The 26,043-nt window shown below is 32.9% G+C and overlaps 2 protein-coding genes and 1 long non-coding RNA gene across 13 annotated transcripts; all 3 read left to right on the top strand.

Annotated features, from left to right (window-relative positions):
- The first annotated feature begins 2,995 nt into the window (after positions 1–2,995).
- Positions 2,996–5,672, top strand: LOC131660904 (pollen-specific leucine-rich repeat extensin-like protein 3). Its single transcript, XM_058930261.1, has one exon. It carries the CDS (start codon positions 3,122–3,124, stop codon positions 5,438–5,440), a length of 2,319 nt encoding a protein of 772 aa, XP_058786244.1. The 5' UTR covers positions 2,996–3,121; the 3' UTR covers positions 5,441–5,672.
- Positions 5,673–5,917: 245 nt separating this feature from the next.
- LOC131660903 (uncharacterized) lies at positions 5,918–9,156 on the top strand. Of its 11 annotated transcripts, XR_009301074.1 has the most exons (9): positions 5,920–6,301; positions 6,395–6,756; positions 7,001–7,125; positions 7,229–7,302; positions 7,382–7,864; positions 8,166–8,324; positions 8,481–8,575; positions 8,694–8,741; positions 8,870–9,156. It is a non-coding gene; the product is annotated as an uncharacterized LOC131660903 (long non-coding RNA). The 11 variants fall into 11 exon arrangements; XR_009301070.1 differs by having other exon boundaries at positions 5,919–6,301; positions 8,166–8,575; XR_009301078.1 differs by having other exon boundaries at positions 5,918–6,301; positions 6,395–6,534; positions 6,707–6,756; positions 8,166–9,156.
- A 7,432-nt stretch (positions 9,157–16,588) lies between these two features.
- On the top strand, positions 16,589–22,002 carry LOC131657845 (uncharacterized). The gene is made up of 2 exons (XM_058927201.1): positions 16,589–16,839; positions 19,614–22,002. Exons 1-2 carry the CDS (start codon positions 16,589–16,591, stop codon positions 22,000–22,002), a joined length of 2,640 nt encoding a protein of 879 aa, XP_058783184.1.
- Positions 22,003–26,043: the final 4,041 nt, after the last annotated feature.

Genomic DNA, 26,043 nt, shown 5'->3' with positions numbered 1-26,043 from the left:
TATTTTGGTCTTATTTAACACGATTACTAATTTTTCTTGTTGTAGAATGTTGGCTGCAATTCATTAGAAATTTTTGTCCCAGAAAATGATAGGCTATAATCCCACCCGTGTTTGGAATGATTCGTAGTTAAACAAATTATCTTTGAGACTTGTTGAATGTCTCTAGTGTTATCTCTCTTCATTAATTTTTTAATTTTCCGCTTAATTTCTACTACATTTTAAATGTTTATTTAAAATATTTTTAAACTCTATTTTAGAAGATATATTTATTTTAAATTATCAATTTTAAAATCTCCATGATTTACCCCCTTTTATATATGAAGTTGCATGTTCAAAAAATTTTGTTCTCGAGCTTTGGCCAAGAAAGTCCATGAGTTGGGTACTATAGGTCAACCATGGTTCAAAATGCTAAGGATTATGTGAAGAGATGTGAGGAATACCAACGACTCAGAGACATTGACAGCGCTCACTGTCATAGCTGCACAATTCACATTGGCTTTTTTCACAGTGGGGCATGAAATAAAACTGTAGGCAGATAAATGATGAAACAAAATTGTAGGAGGATAAACGATTGAACAAAATCATTGGAAAACAAAGCGATAAAACTAAATCATAGACAAACAAGCAATACAACACACTAGAAAAAAAAAAGCAAATAAAATACATGAAACAAAAGTCTTGTTCAAAGTAAATTGCAGGAACCTTAAAGACATTAAAAATATTACAAAACCATCTCACTTCCTCCTCAGTCTCCTCGTGGTCGCTGACGATTTCCCCATTAGCAACCTTCTTTTGTAGGTGGCCTCAACATCCGTTTCTCAAATCCGATGAAGGATATCCCGAGTTTCTACAGAGTAAAAACTCATTATTAAAAAAAAAGGATATGACACCTATCAAAAAAGTTGCAGATCCTTTGCTAGTATCAACATGTTAGAGAAAGGACCCATTGTACGTGAGCATCCACTTTATTAACACTACTAAAATAAAAGATTATCCCCACCAGTTCGGTGTCCGTCTAGTGATACTGGCGAGTGTCCGCCGACTCCACTAAACCTGTCAATCCACGTCAAACCAATGCCTCCCGACTATCATGAAAAATGTAATGTTGGTCAGAAACTATAGATATATTCTCCAAAAAGTATGGTGGTCTCTAATCTCTATGTCACTAGGGTCCCATCCATGTATTGCCCTAAAGGTAATAACTAAATAGTGAGCTCCTTATTCATTTCGAGTTGCTATAGCAATATTTGGATCTGTCTGAGACGTGGTAGAGGAATAAGATTGTCAAAATTCCTCTCTCCATCTTCTTCAAAAGATCCATCAACACTCTCGATCAAACCCTCAACAAGCATAAAAATATCACCAAGTACAACAAGATTGGGGCTGAGACGGTTAACCTCTAAAGGGTCAGAGCTTGGGACTTTTATATATTTCTGATAATATAGAGTTTCCACTATCAGGTTCATTCATTAAGTTCCTAGGTATATTTTATATATTTGCTCTGGTGAAGACAAGAAAACAAAGCAATAACTATAAGGAAAATGAGCTAGAAATGGTACCTGAGTAAAGAAGTAGAGTGAAGAAACAATTAGAAGCAAAAGAAACTTGAAAATAAGGATGAATCTGAAACAATGGACCCAAACATCAAAGACATGTAGCACAGTCAAAGGTTACCAGGTCTTCGAAAAAGAAGAAAGACTTTGAAAGAAACGTAAGTCTTAGTTGAAAAAAGGAACGTAAGTTGTTTGAAAGGTCATGACAAGTGACAACCTTTATATAATGAAGTATGATTGATGAATTAACGCTGCAGATTGAAAGAAAATGGAAAGATGAAAAAACAACAATCACATTTCACCTAAAAAAATGTAATGGCACTTGAGTACACTCGAGCACCCTAGAGGGATGTGTCATGCCCTAACCTAGGGTCACATGTGAACAGACAAAACATCTCAATGATGAGACTAACATTTAATGCAATTGTCCCTAAATCTCTTCCACTTCTCAATGCAAGATTTCGACTAAGAGACCTAACCCAGTTCCTTGAAAGCCTTCTCGTACATCACGTCACGACAAGCCTTGGTGCCAAGTGTTATGGGTCGGCCGCAAGTTCAATCCCGCGCAAGCCCAATTGTCATTCATAGTATATAATTCACTAAGCATATATCCAAAGGTATGATTCTATTCATAATTGACTATATCTCTTTTCATTCATTCAGTGACTTGAACGTTAAAGTGTTAATTTTATAGGTTCATTCCGCACAACTGCATCATAATAGTCTGCACCACCACATCAAAAATCAACATCAATAATTATGGTTCTTGAACAGAACATATTTATTACCAAATATGATTATTTTAGTAAAACTATTATGTCAATTTTTTTATTTTATTTTAATTTTTGAATGACTATCATCATGTACATTGTATATTTGAATTTTTGTTATGTTTTGATACAACATATATTTGAAATTTATTGACGTATTTGTTGAAGTCCTATCCATACATTCCATGCAAACTAAACTTTTTCACTTCTTTTCAAGACTATAATAAGACATTTTAATCTTGCTTTAATGGTTGTCAAATTTATATCTCTTTAACCAACACTAGATTACTAGTAAGTGACCAAAATAATTTCTAAAATTTGTCACTCCCGTAAAATTCAGTTATATATAGAAAAACAAACAACCACTAGAGAGAAAATAGGAAAACAGAAGTGTTTGTGAAACACTCTTCCAAATTTAGAAAACCAAAACTAAATGCAAATAATCATAGGCCTATTTCCCTCTTAGATATTAACCTCTAATATGCATTACATGAATCGCAAATTTAGGTAATGAAAACATTTAATTGCCAAATTAAGCCTAACAAAACCATAGTTGAAACCACCCTCTAAAAATAGAGACACGACAACGTTGGGTTGAGAATATGAGACAAAGAACAAACCTTCTAATTTTATGTCACCAACGTTTTGTATAAAGCTTGTTACATTGTGGATCCACAAATATTTGCATAGCCTCTCGTAAATGGCTTAAAACACAAGTTTTCTTTCTCTCTCAAAAATAATTATAACCCTTTCTAATTTACTTCCCTCTTGGAGGTATACTGGTGGCATTGTCACAAAATGCAAGCCTCTGGCTGCTTTTTCTTGTTCTTATTCTTCCTCTTTTCTTCGACATCTTTTCTCTCACACGCAATCTCCAATGACGAAGCATCTTCTATCGCCCGTCGTCAGATGTTACACCTAGAAGAAAACGACGATTTGCCGGACAATTACGCGGAAATTGTTAAGACAGAATTCACTTTTCCTAATCCCAATCTTAAACGCGCTTATGTAGCGCTTCAAGCGTGGAAGAAAGCGATCTATTCTGATCCAACGGGTGTGACCGAGAATTGGGTTGGTGCTGATGTTTGTTCCTACAAGGGAGTTTTCTGTGCACCTTCTGTTAATGATCCGAAAATCGAAGTTGTGGCTGGGATTGATCTTAATCATGCAGACATTGCAGGCTACATTCCTCCTGAGATTGGTTTGTTAACAGATCTTGCTCTCTTTCACATTAACACAAACAGATTCTGTGGGATTATTCCGAAAAGTTTTTCCAAGTTAGTACTTTTGCATGAGGTTGATATTAGTAACAACCGTTTTGTTGGAGAGTTTCCTCAACCTCTTCTTCCGCTTCCGGATGTAAAATTTATAGATATTAGGTTCAATAATTTCGAAGGAGAACTTCCGGGCGAGCTTTTCAATAAACCGCTCGACGCGATATTCTTAAACGACAATAGATTTACACATACAATTCCAGAGAATCTTGGAAATTCTCCGGCATCCGTTGTTGTTATTGCCAATAATGAGATCAGCGGTTGTATTCCTTCGAGCATTGGCGAGATGAAAACTACATTGGATGAGTTTGTTGCAACCAACAACAACCTTACCGGTTGTTTACCGGCTGAAGTTGGAAAGCTTGAAACAGCATACGTATTTGATGTGAGTGAAAATACGTTGGTTGGTGTGTTGCCAAGGACTTTGAAGGGAATGCAGAAAGTGGAAGTTTTGGCTATTGCGGATAATAAACTAACCGGTTTTGTTCCGAAGAGTGTGTGTACTTTGCCTAGTTTGGTAAACTTTACATTCTCTACAAATTATTTTAATGGTGAAGAAGAAGGTTGTGTGCCTCCAGGAAAAGATGTTTTGTTGGAGGATAAGGATAATTGTATACCTGGGAGGCCTAAACAGAAGACAGCAAATGATTGTAATGTGGTTATAAGTAAACCTGTTGATTGTAGCAAGGCACAATGTGGTCATGGTAGTGGAAGTGATCAAAAACAAACACCAAGTGAGAACCCATCACCTTCTGTGCCTAAGCCAGAGCCACAACCTACACCTTCTCCTTCAAAGCCTGATCCCAAACCTACACCTTCACCTTCACCTTCTAAACCAAGTGAGACTCCAACACCAATTCCGCAACCCAAACCAACTCCATCAAATGATAAGCCGGAACCCGAACCAACTCCATCCAAGCCGGAACCCAAACCAACTCCGGAACCTAAACCAACCCCAACTCCGTCGAAAGAAAAGCCGGAACCAGAACCTACCCCATCTAAAGAGAAGCCGGAACCAGAACCCACACCAACCCCAGAGACACCCAAAGCAGAACCACCTGAAGAGGATCCTCACAATGAAGCACCCAAAACAAGAACAAGATCTCCACCGCCGGTTCAATCCCCACCACCACCAGTTCAATCTCCACCACCTCCGGTTCAGTCACCTCCTCCACCAGTTCAATCTCCACCACCTCCTGTCAAATCACCTCCTCCACCAGTTCACTCTCCACCACCTCCGGTTCATTCACCACCACCTCCCGTCAGTTCACCTCCTCCACCAGTCCACTCTCCACCACCTCCAGTTCATTCACCACCACCTCCAGTCAAATCACCTCCTCCTCCAGTTCACTCTCCACCACCTCCGGTTCATTCCCCACCACCTCCCGTTAAATCTCCACCACCACCAGTCCACTCTCCACCTCCACCAGTACATTCTCCTCCTCCTCCAGTCCACTCCCCACCTCCACCAGTAAAATCACCACCACCTCCCGTCCACTCTCCACCTCCACCAGTAAAATCACCCCCACCTCCCGTCCACTCTCCTCCCCCACCAGTCCATTCTCCACCACCCCCAGTTCACTCTCCACCACCACCAGTTAACTCTCCACCTCCACCAGTCCACTCCCCACCCCCACCAGTAAAGTCTCCACCACCACCAGTCCACTCCCCACCACCACCAGTTTTCTCACCTCCACCACCAGTCCAATCTCCACCTCCACCGACTCAATCCCCTCCTCCTCCAGTTCAAGCACCACCTCCAGATTACGAAGATGTCATTCTCCCACCAGACTTTGGCTCTTCCTACGCTTCACCACCTCCACCAATCATCGCTGGATACTAAATCCAAAGATGATCCGCAACTTTATTAGATCCTATTCTAGTCTCGAAAGCTGATGCATCATCACAGTGCAACAAGAATCTTCTTTTTTGTCTTGTGAAATGTAAACTGTTGTACATTCGCTTTTATTACAAAAGCAAAACCAAGACTTTATGCAGATAAATGTTTCTAAATTGTAATTTACCATTTCCATTTTTTTGTTCTATCAAATTATAATATTAACCATATAGTATAATCTATGGTAGAGATAGAAGTTTCAGGAATGAATTTTCATCATACAATTGTATATGATTGATGAGATTAAGTTTAAATGAAACCATTCTTACTTATTTTTGCATAATCATACTAATTAACTCATGATAACTTGTTTGAACTACTTTGTTTAAAGTTAATTATTGTCTCAAATTATTTTATTTACATTTTGATGTAAAAATGTCTGAAATTTACTATACTTGAATCAAAATCAACTATCTACCCAATACTAAAGTGTTGCCCAAACTGACCTTTTCGCCCTTCCAAGCAAATATTTTTTCCCATGCTAAAGGTTATTCCAGTAATTAACAAAATAAAAATAGCTTCATGCCAATTGTTCTCTTCTCATTGGTCACTTCAATGATCTGTTGTACTTTCAGTTTACTTTTCATCTCACACGTTTTCTCTTCTCTCTCACACGTTTTCTCCCCTCTCTCACACGTTTTCTCTTTTCTCTTTCCTTTTCCCTTCAAACCCTAGCACAGCCACCCCTTTCTCCATCTTCAGCGCTGCTGAAACTATTTGGGAAAAGGAGGACGAAGCAACTCGCAACAAATCTTTGATTTCAGAAGAAAGAAACAACTAAGCAATACATCTTTTCAGTGGATAGCAGTATACATCCTGGTCTCCATTTCACCTGATATGAATTTCCAACTTTGAATTTATATTAGGTTTTGAAACAGTTTTCTATTTTGATTTTTGCAGAATGTTTTTTGATAATTTTAACACACAACATACTTGGGACTACAACAAACTCACAACTGCAGATTTCTATGGTTGAGTTTGATGGTGAAGAAACTGGATCTGGATCTAAGGTTTTCAAGTACCATGTCCAAGTGAGTTAGGTATGTGCAAACAAAGATCTAAGGTTTTCATTCATTGTTATACACACAACATAAAATGGATTCAACATATAATGCATTTCGAAACTATTTCACATGGCCTTTCTATTCATCACACGGTCTACATCTCTATCTGCTGGTGTTGGCGATGACGGGGTTTTTCGTTCATCGATAGCTTATGTCTTTGTCATGTCCATACATCTCACTGATACCACACATGAAAAGGTAATCACAATTTCTTGAGTTGCCTAGGCCCTCAGATTCGAGAAAAATTATATTTTTGTAGAGATATCACTTGTCTAACTATAAAAAGTTAACTCACTGCAAGGTTATTCTTTTTTGTGGAACAGTGGAAGCATTATTGACCATTTGTTTGTAAAAGTAGTTCTTTGATTAATACTTACTTTCACGTTTCTATGTTATTTATTTTTGTAAGTATAGCTTAATTTTTGTTTCCCTCACCTTCTAGATCTTCGAACTTATTGACGTTGTCTAAGACATGGGATGAGCAGTTGATAAAACAAGTTATCGGTTTCTTCGTTCTTGAAAACATGAGGGTGGATGTTGTCTCAAAGTTGATTCGTAACTCTGAAGGTGAGTTCTTTTTTCTACTTTGTCTAATCTGCAATTGCATAATAAGCCTTTTTCCATTTATCTACATCATTGTGATAGAAACTTGTATTCTCTAATATTTCAGGTTTCTGATTATGCAAAGGAATTGGTGGAGATGAAACATGAAGGAAAGCAAGCATTTATTACAGAACTATGAAGGTTTGTATGAGCTAGCCTATTATATTTAGCACTATATTTTAGTTTCTTGCCTAAAATTGTACTTCTTTTATACCTGCAGAGTAAGCAATGGTTATGCTAGAGGAACTTCCAAATATACTTTTACATTGGTCCACACTTTATGAAGGTTCGAGCTCAAAATCATGTTGGAGAAAGGATTGAAGTTTGAGAATGAAGCTTTATCCGTGCACGCACTTTCATTCTTGACAGTCTTATATACCATCCAAAATTCACGGTCAAGTTTACATCTAGCATGTTCCAGAAATAGGCTTGTGCACAAGTTGTATGCATTTCATTATGTTCCATTTATTAAACTTTTTGGAAGATCAATGCACTCCTCTATTTCAATTTAAATGTTTTATTGCATATTGGTATTCCACATTTGTGAGGGATTGTTGTTATTGTCTTTTGCAGATGACAGTTATGTGGACAAGTGGATATGGTATAACTGAAGCTACAACTTTTGTTGAATGGGGTTCTGAGGGAAAAACACACGGGCAAAGTCCTGCTGGAACATTGACATTTGATCGTAATAGCATGTGTGGTATGGTTTATTTAATCTACTTAGCAGGGCATTACATTAGATTATTAATATGTCCGGCTATAGCATGTGTGGTATTTTTATTGTATCACATGGTATTTTAACATAACCTATTTCTTGATTGTGCCCCTTGGAATCTAATTTGAAATGCTAATCATGTATTTGCTATATGTTAAAAAGTTAGAATTCTGTATTGCTGTTTTTTTATCATTTCCAAAACGGTTCTCTTTCAATAGAAACTTAGAGTGGACTCTTTTGTATCGGCACTGCATAATCTGGTCTGTTTCTTACTTCCACTTTGCAGGTTCACATGCCCAAACGGTTGGTTGGCGTGACCCTGGTTTCATACACACAATTTTTCTCAAAAATCTGTGGCCAAATTTAGTGTATGCATTCATAAATCAATTTATGTTCATGACACAACAAGCATTTGCAGAGTTTGTTTTATAGTTTTCTTCAAACTGTGAGTATATAACACCTCTTAAGAATTAAGATCCTACATATTTTACATCTCTTCTACATTGATTATTGTTGAAAATCTAAGATATAAAAAAGTCCATTTCTTGATAATGCATTTATATTTCTGATGAACAGCTTATTTTATGTATGTTGCTTTCAGATTTTGATAACTATTATTTTGGATTGTTTTCTTTTCAATTCAAACATCCATTGCCGCTAATACATGGGTTGTTAGTGGTGCTCCTCAAACCAAAGGTAAGATAATACACACTTCATATATTTACTAGGCATTGCTGCTAATACACGGGTTGTTAATGGTGCTCTTCAAACCAAGAGTAAGATAATACACTCACTTACTTCATATATTTACTAGGCATTGCTGCTAATATATGGGGTGTTAATGGTGCTCCCTAAACCAAGAGTAAGATAATACACTCACTTCATATATTTACTAGCCATTGCTTCCCACTATTTATATAATGTAGTGCTTGTCTTTTGGCTGATTATTTACCGTCGTATGAAACTAAAATTTAATTTTCCCTAATGCAGAATTGCAGGACATACTCCCTAGCATTGATGAGTCACATGCTTCTATTTTACTTACTTTTCTTATTATACCAATATTGTTAAATTGTGTCTCTAATGGTTCTACATCATATCAGTATTAGATGCAATTCACAATTGTTTTTGACAGTTGCATAGCAGAATGAGCAAAACTAGGATTTTATGTGATTTTCCATTGACAACATTGTACTAAATATATCTGCATGTTGATGGATATTCATGTATCTGTAACCACTAATTACAATTTATTTAAACTTTAAAATATTTTATGATGTTCCTATTTTCTGTTATTTGACAGGTGCTTTTGTATTGTAAATCTATATTTGTTTGTGTAGTGTTGCACATGTATATTTAGTGTGTATCAGTTTCTAATAGCTTACTAGGTTTTAATAAGTATCATGCCATTTCTTATTACATCAGTATTGTTAAACCGCGGCTCTAACGGTGCTACATCATATTGGTATTTGAACAAATTCACCACTGTTTGTGACAAAGTTGCATAGCAGGGGGAAATTCATGTTTAAATAGCAGGTACTAATTAGCTCCTTCAAAAAAGAAAGGGTAAAAAGAAAGGTTGAATTTCTTAACAAATTCATGTGCATCAGTTGAAAATCTTTATATATGTGGAATAATTCTTCATCATTTGGACTAATCTAATGTAAAGTAAAATTTAAGAGTTAGTGTGGTATGTTCATTTAATCATTTGGACAAATACTTCAATTTATTATTCAAAAAATAGTATGGCCACTAATAATTGTGATGGAAAATTTATTATTCAAATGCTTTATTATAAAAAACATTCAGTTTATTAGTAATGTTGAGGTTTTTCTTTAGAAGTTAAGATAATTATTCTTTGTTATTCCATAGTACTTCACTTCGAACGAAATTAACTCATTTATATTTTATCTGGTTTTTTTTAAGTATAACAAATAGAAATGATTCTTTTTTATGAGAAAAAACCAAAACGAAAAATTATTCTATCAGTGAATATCTCATCACATTGGATTTAGAATTTAACTTATATTAGTTAAAAGTAGTTGAGTATAATTTTGTAAATATTAGTACAGTCACTCAAGATAGTTTTAAACACTTAGACATTCACAAAACTTCGTAGGATAAATTATAATAAAATGATATTGATTTAAAAACTAACGATTTAAGATATAAATTAATTATCTTGTGTGGATATTGATTTGAAAACTAACGATTTAAGATATAAATTAGCTATCTTGTGTGGACATCTGAGACATTTTACGGAATATTATAAACATATGCACGAGTCATTTCACGGAAAATTATAAATACGATATTTATTTTATTTTAGTCAACAAATATCTTTATTTAAGAAACAAAATTCTAATTTTTAAATGTCAAATTTTTTTTTTGTATGGTTATTTAATTCAATTGAACTCATGATTATTGTTTAACTTAAAATTAAGTAATTTATTTCAAATTTAGTATCTAAATATATTTTATATCGCAACAAATAAACTTACCCGTACAGATGCACCAGTCATAACCAATTAGATCCAAACAAAAAAGTATGCGTAAAAATTACTCTTGATGATGAATATTTTTTTAGTTAATAATTATATTTATTTGATAGACAAAATACTTATATTCAAATGTTAAACTTTTAATTAATATAATTTAATTTTACGATAATTTTATATTTTATAATTAAATAACTTATTTTAAATTTACATGTGTATCTAAATATATTTTATACAATATTAAATAAATTTATATTTTATTAGGCTGTATTTTACGGGTCACTATCAACATAACATTTAAGTATTTAATTAATAATTTTTTCCATCTTATAGGTCAATTTTTTGGGTGTAATTATTTAATAATTAAGTAATTCATTTCGAATTTATTTGTATTTAAATAATTTCATACCATATCAATTGCATGATAGTTAAATGTATTTTTTTAATTTAATAATATTAAAAATATATTTATCTCAAATTTTGTATTTATATCTAAAATTTTATATTTGCATTTGATAATATCTAAGTGTTATGACATTAAGACCCATTTATGTGTTATCACATTAACAAATATTTTGTTTTTTATTTTTATTTCAGGATTATTATTTGAAGATTCTAAATTATTACATTTTTTTTAATTATTTACACAATATCATAATTCAATTACCCGTGCGGGAGGACGGGTCTCTTACTAGTTTATATTATACAATTTTTAACGGTCCTACCATGTAAAATTTTAGTGATCAAAACACACTAGTTATGAATTTTGAAAATAGTTTGTCAATTTGCCCTAAAATATACAAAGAGTTTATGGATAATGTATTTTAACATAGTACTATTTGAATGTATAGAGGCTAGGTTGAGAAACAAAATAAATTTTGTATGGTCACGAATCACGATACTAAACATAAATAGTTTAGACACAATCATAAAATATTAACTTCATTTATTTATACTTATTTCAGAAACCATTATAAACTCATTCTAAATTTTTGTTTTTTTAATATAAACTATGTCTAAACTCATAGAATACTTGCTCTGACAGACAATATATGTTTATGCATAATTTTAGTTTCTATAATATATATGACTTTTGTAAGTTTTTTTTTTTCTATTTAAATTTAGTCTTTACAAATTCAAAAGCAAGTGCTTTCAATTTTTGAATTTCCGATAATCGATTCTAAAAAAAAAAAACTTACTTGCATGTATAATAACTTCTTTTTTATTTATAAATTTAATTTTAATAGTGGGAATTAATTTAATTTGTTATTATAATATTTATTATAAATTGTTAACAAAATTAAAAGTTAAAAATATATTTAGAAAAAACAATTAATACAATTAAAATTTTAAAATATATATAAGAAGAGAAAAAAGTTTAATATATATATATATATATATATATATATATATATATATATATATATATATATATATATATATATATATATATATATATATATATATATATATATATATATATATATATATATATATATATATATATATATATATAAAACAAATAAAGTAGAATTATAAATGTTAATTTATTCAATAATAAACGACAAGCTTTATAGCTTTTCTCTACTGTAAATTCTTTTATTAATTAATTGTATTGTTAGATATATGTGTGTGTGATATAATAAAACAATAAATTTTATGTTCGACCAATTTGTCCTGTTTGATATATCAAAGATATTATGTATTATACAATATTATAATCTAAATATTTTATGTTTATTTAATAAAAAATAGATATATAATATATAAGGGTTGTTAAAAGTCCACGCAATAATAGGAAGCGAATCAAGACATGCATAAGATGTAGACATGGCAACAAAATTCATACCTGCGGGTATCCGACCGAACCCGCCTCGAAGTTAACGGGGAAAATCCACTTTGATTGGATTTGGGTTCGGGTTCGGGTTTTCCCCGATTATAAAATATGAGGTTGGGTCAGGTAATGGGGATACTAGTACCCACCTGAACCCGTCCCCGAACCCGCCCCGTTTATTTCATTATGTACATTATTATTTATATTTGATACTTTATATCATTAAATATGTGACTAATGTTTTGATAATATGATTTGTATTTATTATTTAAAATATTTGAAATGTATGTATGAAATTTTTTGAGATTTTTTTATTTTATTATTTATAATATAATTTGATTTTTGAAAAAAATAAATATTTGTATTAAAAAATTGATTTTATTAAATGGATGGTGGCGGGGCGGGGATATCCGAGCCCGTTTGGGACGGGTATGGGTTTTAATTACTCATCTCTGATTAGGTTTGAGGCGAGGAACGGAGATTGTGTGGGGATTTGGGTTTGGGGAGGTAAAAACCGTCCCCGACCCGCCTCGTTGTCATGTCTAATAAGATGAAAAGAAAAAGCAAATAACATGAACACAAACGATAACAAAGTCTCAAATCAAGCAAAGATGTAAAGCATCTGGCCTAATAAAACATATAGACAAAACAAAAAACACAACACCAAAGAAGATCTACAAAAATTAGATCTCACACAAAATGAATCGCCATTAATAGGAAAAAAATTCTTCCATAGAAAACACCAAGAATATTTTACCACAAGATAAAAACAATCAAACTGCTATTGCTTCAACTAGAGAACACGGTTTATAAGCCAAGCATAGAAGAAAATATATGAGTTAATCACATACTTACCGAGATACTATTTTTAAGTTAGAAAGATTTTCTTCCAAGTCTTTTTGAGTAATAGGCGTACCTGAAAACACAATCATTATAGGATTTTCATATTGACTACACATTTGTCTTCCGAATTACAAAGATGTCACCCTTAATCCTTCACAATCTCCCAATAGAATAAACATATTAAATATAAACAAGTGATTCATATGAAGAATTAAACACCATTCTCAATCATCTAAAGACGTTAAATTAGACAAACGTCACACCTCACAAGTTGCAAATATATAAGAGGCTGACACGAACATCCCATGCACATAGGATAAAAAACACCCTCCAGATTCACTAGAATCCTTCATTTGAGCAAGTTCTCTCTGTTAGGAACTTTATCTTGAATGAGTTGTAAAAAAAACACAACCACCGTGGAAGGAGCCTAATTATTTCAAACGCGAGAAAGAACTAAGTCAACATGATTAAGTGGAAAACACTACGAAAATCAAGCTCGAGAAGGGATGAATAATCTGTGTCTATTAAATGAATATCATCCTTAGCATGCCGCCACCACCACCTATCATTATTGAACTTGTAAAAAGTATAGTACATGACAACCCCTAGTGATTAAGGGTTGTCAGAAGCTTTAGAGTTTGTTGTAGGGCTTGGATCTAGCTCACATAGGGAGCTGAGAAGCTATGTGTATCTAGTATTTGTATTAATCAAAGATCCTCCATCTCAACCTCTAGGTTGAGGTATTTATAGGAGCTTTTGGTCTTGGATCACATGCGTCTAGGTAGTAACAACCACTCCTTAGAGAACGTGGGAACACATAGTTAATCCAATATTGTTCATGAGAGTATGGTTAATTTCCTATGACTTTTTCCAAACCGTTGTGGACTAAGGAGACGTCACTTTCCACGTCTTCCCGCTTCGAATGAGTTATACCGGAAATGGGTGACATATTTGAGGAAGGGGCGTCATATCTAATGAATATGCGATTGATCTAAAATATGGACGATCAAGAAGGAGTTGTAGGCAAGGTGTTCCATCATTTTACTTCCACATTTCTCCTTGTAGGCCCTTCAGAAATGTATCAATACATAGTCCCTCAAGCACGAGAGCTTGGAAAGGACAAAATGACTTAATCTCATTTTTCCTCCCCTGATCTTGATGAACCCATATTGCATGAGGAAATTTCCTTTTGTACGAGGTGAGTCCCTATTAGACTAATCCCTCTTGTATGAAACGAGTCCCTCTTGTATGAGGTTGGAATACATCTCCAAGTGTCAAAGATGTGAATCCTACGTCAGTTGGTGAAGCTCCCTAAATGTCACCTAAGGGAAAATCGTGCGAAGTATTAATGCTATCAATGATGACTTAGTCTTAAGACACCAAATTGGATTTAATCTCTCACGTGTGTCAGAAACGTGAATAGCCTTTTTTTATGTGTGATGGGAAACCTATGAAACTCTAGGTCATTCCTAATTTCCCAACCCCATTAAAGGGATTCAACCTTAACTCCTTCACCTTTTCACACAATTTCTCATTGAAGCTCTGATGAAATTTTAATTAAGTGGGTAAAATATTTTATATCGTCTCCACATGGATTAGAGCAATATCACCGTCATTCCATAATTACTTTGATTTTAAGTTAAGGTTTGAAAGGGTTTTGGTTATGAAGTGTATCAATTGCATGAAAATTATGTAAAAACATTAAAAGATTGAGAATTTAATGGTTAAAGAGAACATGTCAAGATTAGATTTCATTAATCTATTTCGTATATATTTAAATAATCTAGCATGTGAACTTGTTATTAATCAATATAATCATGTATCACTCATTAATACCGCTTACGTCTAATCGGTGTTACGGGTTTTACTGTATTATTTAATCGATGATTGTAAGAATAAGATTTGGTTTTGCATCTGGCCTTATGTTTTGATGATAACATTACATGATACCTTAGAGAATAATTTAGTACTCTAATGATTTTAGTCTAGTGCGTAGCTATTGATAACAAGTTCTAACTCTAAAGAAAAGACGTGTGACGTCATCAGGTTCTGGAATAAAAACACTTTGACTTTACAAGAAACCAGTGGTGTTTACAGACCCAGTCAAGTTCTTTAATGCTTATATAACAACAATTATGATGAACGTTAGTGATAGAACTTTTTGATCGCGACTTTTGTGGAAGAGCTTCTATAGACTCCTTTAGCTCTGAGATTTTATTGTCTAAGTTCTGAAGATTCCGAATACAAGGTTCTAGAAGAACAAGTTCTGAAGATTCTGAAGACAGGGATATTGAAGACAGAGATTATGAAGACCAAGTGTTGAAAGACTCTGAAGACAAGGTTCTAGATGAACAAGTTCTCAAGACTCTGAAAACTTAGGTTCTGAAGATTCAAGTTTTCGTCCTTCTAAACATGCTTCATCATCAACTATCAGAAGCCTTTGAAGATTAGAAGATAAGATTAAAATTGGTTTACGTGAGGAAATAATATGAGGTACATATGTTTCCACTACCCAGATAGGGTGGCACAAGGACTATTTTATGGTACTATGTTGTCGACCCCCCCCCCCCCTCATTAACCGTTATTTATGGGCAAAACAGCTGGAATTAAGTATTTTTATTCTACCCTTCACCGAATTTCTTTTTTGCTATAAAAGGAAGACTTAAAAGATTGAAGAAAATGGTGCAAAAAATAATCAAAATACAAAACTTACGCTAAAACGCTGCATAATTTTCTCTGATTTATTCTTTGTATAGTTTTGTAAGCAAGTGAACTTTTGTTCATTAGCTTGCAGCAAGTGAGCTTTTGTTCATAAACTTGCTTAATACTTTTGTGTTATTTGGTTGTATTAAAATTTGTGTAATCTACTTTCAAGAAGTATCTCTGTAAACATAACCTTTGCATTCAACTTTTAAGTTGATAGTTCCTTGAGAGACTAGGGTATAGTCAGATTTTTCAAGAACACATTGACGGGTAGTCTTTGTGGTTTCCAACATTGATAGTTGGTCTTTGTTGTGGTGTATGTAATTATTTCGGTTATTGTGGATTAAGTCATTATTGAAAAGGCAAAACCACCTTGGTGGATGCACTGGATTAACATCTTTAACAGTGAACCAGGATAAAAATAATTGTGTCATTTATTTTTGTTCTTGTGTTCTTTGTTTTTGACTTAGGAGGACTTTGATTTTAAACCTTGAAACCCAATTCAAACCCTTTATTTCTTGTGTTTCATGCACCTTCAATTGCCATCAGAGCTCTAGTTCTAGTATTGATTTTTTTCAAACACTTAACCGTATGAGATAAAGATCCATAATTTTTCTATGGAACACTATAGCCATTCCACCATCACCGCCACCAGTTATCAATGAAAAAGATCATTATGACGCCAAACCTCCGATCTTTGATGGATAAAGATGTGATTACTAGAAGGACATAATATAAAGTTTCTTTCGTGCTTATGATGTTGATCTATGAGATATGGTAGTTGATGGCTAAGAAGATCATGTTGATGCAAGTGGAAACATTATTGAAAGAATGATGAACGATCAACAAAAGAAAGAGTATAAGAATCATCATAAAGCAATAACCATTCTGTTGAATGCAATTTCTTATAATGAGTATGAAAATATAACAAACAGAGATTTTGCTAAGTCTATATTTGATTCTTTGAAAATGACTCGTGAGGGTAACACTCAAGTAAAGAAGAACAAGGTGCTTGCCTTGATTCAGAAGTATGAAGCCTTCAAGATGGAAGACGATGAAACTATCGATAACATATTCTCAAGGTTACAAACTCTTGTATTACGATTAAAGGTTTTTAACAAAGGGTGTTCTACTTCAGATCACGTGAAGAATATTATCAAAATCTTGCCAACCAGATGAAGGCTGATGGTAACTGCACTCAAACTTGCCAAAGATCTGAACAACATTTCTCTTGAAGAACTTACTAGTTCTTTAAGAAGTCATGAAATAGAGCTGAAGCAAGATAAACCTTGGAAGAGAGGAAAATCTATTGCTCTAAAGTGTGGCAGAAAGTCTAAGAAGACTAAATCTTTTCAAGCTAAAGAGGAGAAATAATCAGAAGATTCTGATGAAGATGAAAATGAGATATCATTTATTTCTATAAGGTTCAACCAACTCTAGAAGAGGAAGCAAGGCAATAAGTTCAAAGGAGCAAGAAGTACAAGTGGCCGCTTTGAGTCTACATCTGGACTAAAGAAGTCGAGTATCATCAAAGATGTTACTTGCTATGAGACAAAGAGCCATGCCATTTCAAGAATGAGTGCCCCAAGCTCCAGAAGGAGAAGCCAAAAAACATCTTCAAAGGCAAGAAGAAAAGGCTTATGGCAACATGGGATGATTCTGACTCTTTAGAAGATGACTCCGAAGAATAGTAAGTTGATGTGCATTAATGGCCAACATTAAAGGATCTGATGAGAAGATCGAACCAGAAGTTGAACCAGATATGACTTAGATGTAGAAGAGGTATTTTCTGACGTATCTCATTCTGATTTAACTTATTCTTTATTTGAGATTTTGGATAAACATCAGGAATTTCATGTAAGGACGATATTTGGTTCTGCATCTGGCCTTATGTTTTGATGATAACATTATATAATATCTTAGAGAATAATTTAGTACTCTAACAGTTTTTGTCTAGTGTGTAGCTTTTGTTAATAGGTTCTGACTTTGAAGAAAAGGTGTGTGACTTCATTAGATTTTGAACTCAACACACTCTGACTCTAGAAGAAATCAACGGGGTTTACAAAGACTCAGTCAAATTCTAGAATGCTTCTATAATAATGGTTATGATGAACGTTAGTGATAGAGCTTCTGTTCGTGACTCTTGTGTTAGAGCTTCTGAAGAATCTTTATACATAAGTTTCTGTTGTCCCAGTTCTGAAGATTCTGAATACAAGGTTCTGAAAGAACAAGTTCTGAAGATTCTGAATACAAATATTATGTTGTCCAAGTTCTGAAGATTCTAAAGACAAGGTTCTGGAAGAACAAGTTATGAATATCCTGAAGACAAGGATTCCGAAGACCAAGTGCTGAAGACTCTGAAAACAAGGTTTTGGATGAACAAGTTCTGAAGACTCTGAAGACTTAGACTCTGAAGATTCAATTTTTGGTTCTTCTAATAATGTTTCATCAAAAACTATCAGAAGCCTCTAAATATTATAATATAAGATTAAAATTAGTTTACGTGAGAAAATAGTACGAGGTACATATGTTTTCACTACCTGAAAAAAAGAGTGCATTTGAACCACGTGTTTTTTAAAACCGTCGGTTTACCGGTTTTGGCCGGTTCTCACCGGTTCAATAGCATATTTGGTCCAACAATCAGACCAGACCAGTGACCTATCCGATTCCCAGTCTGACTGGTCTGATCGGCCGGTTCGGTCCGATTTTTAAAACACTTATCTTAAACACATACGATTCCAAAAAAATAACTTTTTTTTGGCTTTACAGCTCTTTCCATCAAGAATCAAATTCGGTATTTTCTAAGTGTAGTTCTTTACCGAGCTCTTTTATTATTGAAGTCCAACTTAATTGATTTAATTTAATTTCTTAAAATTCACTATTAAAGATGCTCTAAGAATTTAAGAACCAAATCATATAGGAATTTAAAAACCAAATCAATAACTAGATTGATTCCCCGATCCAATCCAAATTAATTAAATTAGTTTGATTTTGTCTTCGACTCATGTTGATATAAAGTATCTAATAAAATCAATCAAAACTGATCCTTTTAAATTATGTATCAATTTCTCGTTATTCAAAGTGAATCATCCTAATTGTTACCAAAAAAAAAAAAAGTGAATCATCCTAATACCCTATACTCAGGGGCGGATACACATGGATGAGAGTGGGGGCTCATGACCCCACAAAGAAAAAAAATTTCATTTAATAATTAGTATTAATTATTTATTCAGCCCCCATATAACTCCAACAAACTCACTAACGTGTACTATGTAACTACCAGATCCTACTTTAACTCTTCAAATTCTTTCTCTTAATTATTACCATTTATTATTTTTATTTTTTTAATTGTTTTAATTTTTCAAATTCAATTAACGTGTACTTTGTAACTACCCAATCCTACTTTAACTCTTCAAATTCTTTTTCTTAATTATTACCATTTACTATTTCTATTTTTTTAAATTGTTTTAACTTTTCAAATTCAATTACAATCTCCACTCATTCTCTCTCTTAACTTTATTCACACTCTCTCACAATTCTCACGGTTTACTCTCACATTTTGACATAACACTTTTTTGTTTCTTCCTTTTCCATTATTTCATTCAAGAGTTCAAATTCAACACCAATTTAGTTTTGTGACTTTGTCTAATTAAGGCATTTGCAACTGATATATAGAGGTATGTTTTTTCTTTAATAAATTTATTTTTGCCATTTATTTATGTTTAACATAACATTGTAAAATTATAGAAATAGTTTTTTTATTAGGTGTTTATTATAAGAACAACAAAGAGTATTTGAATTAAGATAAATGTATGTTCTTTTTCACTTTTTGATATAAATTTCTATATTTTTTTAGTGTGCTAGAAATGGAGAGATATTTTAAAAGGAAATTTACATCAGAGTCTCCAGAAAATGTTGAAAGTAGAAAGTTATCAACACCTTTAAGGTCAATTATTGGTGGGGAAAAGAGATTTTTAGAAGTTGATTTGAACAATCTTCCAGCTGATCCAGGAGAGAGGAAACAAATTTCATGTTATCATCCAAATGACCGAGATAACATTCGAAGAGCTTATTTGCAAAAAGGACCTTGTCAGCCTAGAGATCATGATTTTCCAAAAAGAAAAATTGGACCTCTTTTTAGGAAGTTTAATCCTGATTGGTTTTTGGAATTTGGAAATTGGTTAGAATATAGTGTCTCAAAAGATGCTGTATTTTGTTTATGTTGTTATCTCATGAGATCTGATATTGGAGAACAAAAAAGTAGTGATGCTTTTTCGATTGACGGTTTTTCAAATTGGAAGAAAAAGGAAAGGTTGGATATACATGTTGGAAATTTTAACAGTGCTCACAATCAAGCTTGGAGAAGTTGTGAGGCCTTAATGAATCAAAAACAACATATTGAAGTTGCTATCAGTAAACAATCAGACTTGATGAAAAGAGAATATAGGATTCATTTGACTTCAGTAATTGATTGTATTCGATACCTATTGAAGCAAGGATTGGCATTTCGTGGACACGACGAGTCAATTAATTCAAAAAATAAAGGTAATTTTCTTGAGCTTATTCATTTAGTTTCAATACATGATAAAGAGTTTGATATGATTCTAAAAAATGCTCGTGGGAATCTTAAATTAATGTCACCTTCAATTCAAAAGGACATTGTGACAGCTGCAGCTTGTGAGACCACCAAAGTTATTGTTGATAGTGTTAGAGATGATTTCTTTTCCATTTTAATTGATGAATCTCGAGATACATCAACTAAGGAACAAATGTCTGTTGTTTTGCGTTATGTTGATAAAAAAGGAAGTGTCATTGAGCGGTTTCTTGGTCTTGTTCATGTTGCAAATACAAGTGCTATATCTTTAAAATTAGCATTGGAGTCATTGTTTGCAACACATAATTTAAGTTTGTCAAGAGTGCGTGGACAAGGTTATGATGGGGCTAGTAATATGCAAGGTGAATTTAATGGACTGAAAAGTTTGATCTTGAAAGAAAATAGTTCTGCATTCTATGTTCATTGTTTTGCTCACCAACTTCAATTAGCACTTGTTGCTGTTGCCAAGAAGCAAGTTGATGTTGGTTGTTTTTTTAGTTTGGTTAACAATGTATCTAACATTGTTGGAGGTTCATGTAAACGTCAAGAGATTCTTAGAGAAAGTCAAATGCTTAAAGTTCAAGAAGCTTTATTGAATGGTGAAATTTCTAGTGGTTCTGGATTTAATCAAGAAGCTACATTGAAACGTGCTGGAGATACAAGATGGGGCTCACATTATGGTACATTACTTAGCTTGATCTCTTTGTTTACTTCAGTAATTGATGTCCTCGAATTTGTTGAGGAAAATGGCTCATCATCAGATCAACAAATTGAAGCTTGTCATTTATTGAAAAGTATACAGTCTTTTGAATTTATTTTTAACTTGCACTTGATGAAAAATATATTTGGAATTACTAATGATTTATCTCAAGCATTGCAAAGAAGTGATCAAGATATTGTAAATGCTATATCATTAGTTAGAGTTTGCAAAGGCAGGTTACAAGGTATGAGAGATAATGGTTGGCATACTTTACTAAATGAAGTATCATTATTTTGTGAGAAACAAAATATTAGCATTCCAAATATGGATGATGCACTCATTACACAAGGAAGATCGAAGCGTAAAGCTCAAAAAAATTCAAATCTACATCGTTTTCAAGTTGAGTTATTTTATGAAGTGATTGATAGACAACTTCAAGAGCTTAACAATAGATTTAACGAGGTGAACACTGAGTTGCTTCTTTGTGTAGCAAGCTTAAATCCAAGAGATTCATTTTTTGCATTTGATAAGGAGAAGTTGATTCATTTGGCTAAGTTTTATCCATCAGAATTTTCTCATGTGGAGCTTATTGTGCTTGATAGTCAGCTTGAGACTTTTATCATAGATCTTCGGTCTGATGATAAATTTTCAAAGTTAAATGGAATCACTGAACTTTCTGAAATGTTGGTGAAAACTAAAAAGCATATTGTGTATCCAATGATATTCTTACTTGTGAGGTTAGCTTTGATTTTACCTGTGGCAACTGCAACTGTTGAAAGATCTTTCTCTGCCATGAATTTTGTGAAGAATGGTTTACGCAATCGCATGGGAGATGAGTGGTTGAATGATTGTTTAGTTACATATATAGAGAGTGACATATTTGATGAAGTGGACAATGAAAAAATCATTGAACATTTTCAAAATATGAAAACTCGTAGAGGACAATTGTAAGCTTTTTTGTATTTTAAATTTTTTTGTCGTTATATTATGTATTTTGGAACAATTTGAAATATTTTTCTTTAGTCAAAATATATCCATTATTTTTAAGCCCCCACCATAGAAAAGTTCTGGATCCGCCACTGCCTATACTTAATATTATTTCACAGCAACAAACTTGTTATTATTGTTTTTCTTTTATTGTTGGAAAGTTAGCTTCATTGTTAAGACACTACTACGAGGCTTGTACTCTTTGACTTGTTGAGTGACATAGGCACTTACGTCCTTCATGACATGTGCAGCTACGGTGAACCGCAATTTTAAATAATTTTTTAAATATATTAACAAAAATAGTTAGTACTGTACTGCATTATCTAAATAATTTTGTCAAAAAAGAAGAAGTATTCTTGTATAATAAAACTCTTTTGTCAAAACAAAAAAAGAAAAACTTTGGAGCGACATGGGTAAATATACTTGAAAAAAACAGGGATAATTCCTAAAAAAGACATAGATAAGTTTAATGTTCACGGACACTTTACGATGACAGTTTCTTTTAATTATTCTAATCAATATAGATAGTTTAGTTTCAACACATTATTTATTATAAAAATTAATATAATTAATCACTTTTAACAAATACTATGGATTATTCAAAATGACACTTAGTTATTATAAAATAAATAGAGTAACTAATATAGAAATTTGGTCAAATGCGAAGAACAGTAATGGCGCACAATAGAAAGTGAAAAAATGGAGTAGAATAAAATAAAATTATTAAGAATTGCCGCGGTAAGCTGATATAAATTAATTTTATTTCAAATTTTCAATAGTGATTTCAATATATATATATATATATATATATATATATATATATATATATATATATATATATATATATATATATATATATGGGGACGACTCAAGTGAGAACACTTCGTTATTATGGGAAATGAGAACAATGAATAACGACCATTAAATTTGATTTTAATGGACTGGATTGATTTCTCTTTCTATGTTAATTTAAAATAAATATTAAGGATCATAGAAAGAGAAACCAATCCAGTCCATTAAAATCAAATTTAATGGTCATGATTTATTGTTCTCATTTCTCATAATAACCAAGTGTTCTCACTTGAGTCGTCCCCTATATATATATATATATATATATATATATATATATATATATATATATATATATATATATATATATATATATATATATATATATATATATATATATATATATATAATTCAATTAATTCATATTTTACTTTATGAATTATCAAAATTAATATTATTTAATGATAAGTAATATATTTTTACAAAAATTTAAACAATATTATTATAAACAATAAACGTTTAACTTTTAAGGGTTTGTTTAGTGGCGGGAGGCTTGGATCTTGAAAGTGTGTTCTTCTCGAATCATATTAGGTGCTAACAATCTTTGTGTTGAGTCAATTCATCCTTATGTTGGGACCGTTCATATAATTGACCGATAGAAAGACACGACAGGGGTACAACCACAATTTGAAAAAGATATTTAAAAAAAGTAATTAAGAAAATCTTCTTTAGCAATTTTTAAAAATATAATAATATAATAATATAAATAAATTGTAATAATATCTATTTTAATAAAAGAATTATTATTAGATCTATTTTAATAAACTTTGTTGAAGTGTTGGGTTGGAAAATTAACTATTTATTACTATTATTAAAAATATTATAAATCAACTTATCAATCACGTTTATTTTTATTTATTTCTTCTCTAATTTTTTTATTTCTTTTCGTGTGTATATATATATATATATATATATATATATATATATATATATATATATATATATATATATATATATATATATATATATATATATATATATATATATATATATACACACACACACAAAGACCCATGATAAGGTGTATTGGACCAAGCCTCCTAAGGCGATCACCCTAGAAAATGACACTTAAGCTTGACCCTTACTTTTTTGGGTACTCATCACGATGAGAAATATGGGATTACATGTACATAAACTATAATCACATGTGCAATAAGTTATGGTCACAATCTCTTAAGAAGTAGGCAATTAATTGATTTTCTAGTTAGGAACCCCCAAATTCAGGCTCATAAGCTTCTATAAATATCCCAACTCTAAGGTTGAGGAGGATAATTCAAAATACACACAAAACACCTAAAAAGATACAAAGTTTCTCACCTTACGTGAGCTTACTCTATACATACTAAACTCACCTTAAAACAATGTTTCTCACAAACCGTGAACTTGCTCTAAAAATTTTCTCCTCTTCAGCGTGAGCATGTGCTTTTAAAGCCATATTCTTGGCGAGGTATCACAAATTATTCCGCTTTTGGCCACAACTTTCACTATTTTCTAAGGCTCTTGAATGCTCTCTATGATGAAATCAAGCCCGAATTACAACCCACCAATTATTTGTAGGTGTTTTCCCACAAACTCTTTCAACTATGAGGCATCTCAGTATTTGAACCCCTAAAAGGCTCGTCAAATAGGAAGGAGACTTATTGTGAAGTGACTGATAATCGCCATAAAATTCTCTGAAAGAGGAGATAACGTCTGAAGAACTTTATCGCATTGAAGGAAGGGTCATTCCATAATGAGGGGCGAGGAGATCAAATCGTTGGAACAGACCCCCCATATGTCTTTCCTCCTTTATCGATTGTCTAACAGCCTCCAGAAGGCCCTGAGGGACCATCATCCAACTTTTAGCTCTTTGGAGGGAAAACTTCTTCATCATGAGGTGTCTTGCCTTACCTCTTTTCTCCTTCAGCCAACGAATCTCTATGGAAAGTCCAAGGCATGGTCGTTGGTCGTTGTTCGATTTGCATCCAAACCAAGCTACCCCTTCTCTTATCGAGCGAGATTCTAGACATATCCCTTATAAAACAACGATGTTAAATCGTATAAAGCAGTAAGGAAGAGATCAAATCAGAAGGTTCATTTCATATCCTAAAGCTTAACCATGTAATTCTCGACCCTATCGTCATCTTTTCGTCGAAGGTGGTTAGAGTATGAGAGCTCACAAGCTAGAAATAACTCAAAACTTGGATCACCTCTCGCTGAAAGGGGAAAAAGGTGTTGGAGTCTATCCCATTTATAAGACGAGGAATCATTGTCCACGCCAAAGGAAATCAAAACGTACCTATCGCCTCCGTAGCCACCATGGAAGTGTCGTCTCACCCTCTGACCCACACAATTATATCTTTTCAATCCTTATAGGGCTCAGCCCAAGGTTCCAACAAATTCCTACTTGGAAAAGAGCGTAAACTTTTCCAACCATATATGGGGAGGATCTCTATGCCATAAAAAGAAAGGAATATCGTGACGGTAGGGAGGACGCCCAAATTACAACAGATGATCTTGAAAAGCCTAGGAGATACTCCACACGTCGAGCGTGATTTGGGAGGGGTGACATTAGCTGTCGCCAGAAAGTCTACCTTAAAAGGCGTATAATGAATCATATCCCCTAACCCATTAATATTTGGGAGATGTAAGTAAAAATAAGGAGTGGACAAATCACCCATGGTTGCTCTTTCCCTTTCTAAACAGGGATCCATGATTACATATTCTTTGTGACTTGTATTGATAAACCTCGTGATAATGTCAAAGGTACAATATAGATAAATAATGTCTCAAACTTGAACATCTTCAATTTTTGACGAGAGGTAAGAGGTCAAAAAAATGTGTTTCTTAGATCCCTAAGAGACTAACAAACCCCATAATTCCGCTCCTGCTATCGGAACTTAAAGAAATATCATTATGCTAGTGAACTTTCTGTGATTAAACAAAACGGAAATTCTAAAATAGAAGGTAGAAGAAAATGTTTTCCTGAAAAGTAAACTAGGCCCCTTTATCGGAAAAAAAATAATGGTTTAAGCAACATACTTGCCTAATAGCATAATTTTTACAAGAAGTGAAAGGGGTTCCATGCGTTAAGGACATGTGTAAGGAAATAAACTAGACCAGGTTTCCCCAAGAAAATCATCATTAGCAACATTAAATGCCACACACTTCTTTTCC

This window comes from Vicia villosa, linkage group LG3 (assembly GCF_029867415.1).
Source record: "Vicia villosa cultivar HV-30 ecotype Madison, WI linkage group LG3, Vvil1.0, whole genome shotgun sequence".
Lineage (NCBI taxonomy): Eukaryota > Viridiplantae > Streptophyta > Magnoliopsida > Fabales > Fabaceae > Vicia > Vicia villosa.
Note: the sequence above shows the minus strand (reverse complement) of the source record. Positions and strands in the feature narration are given on the sequence as shown.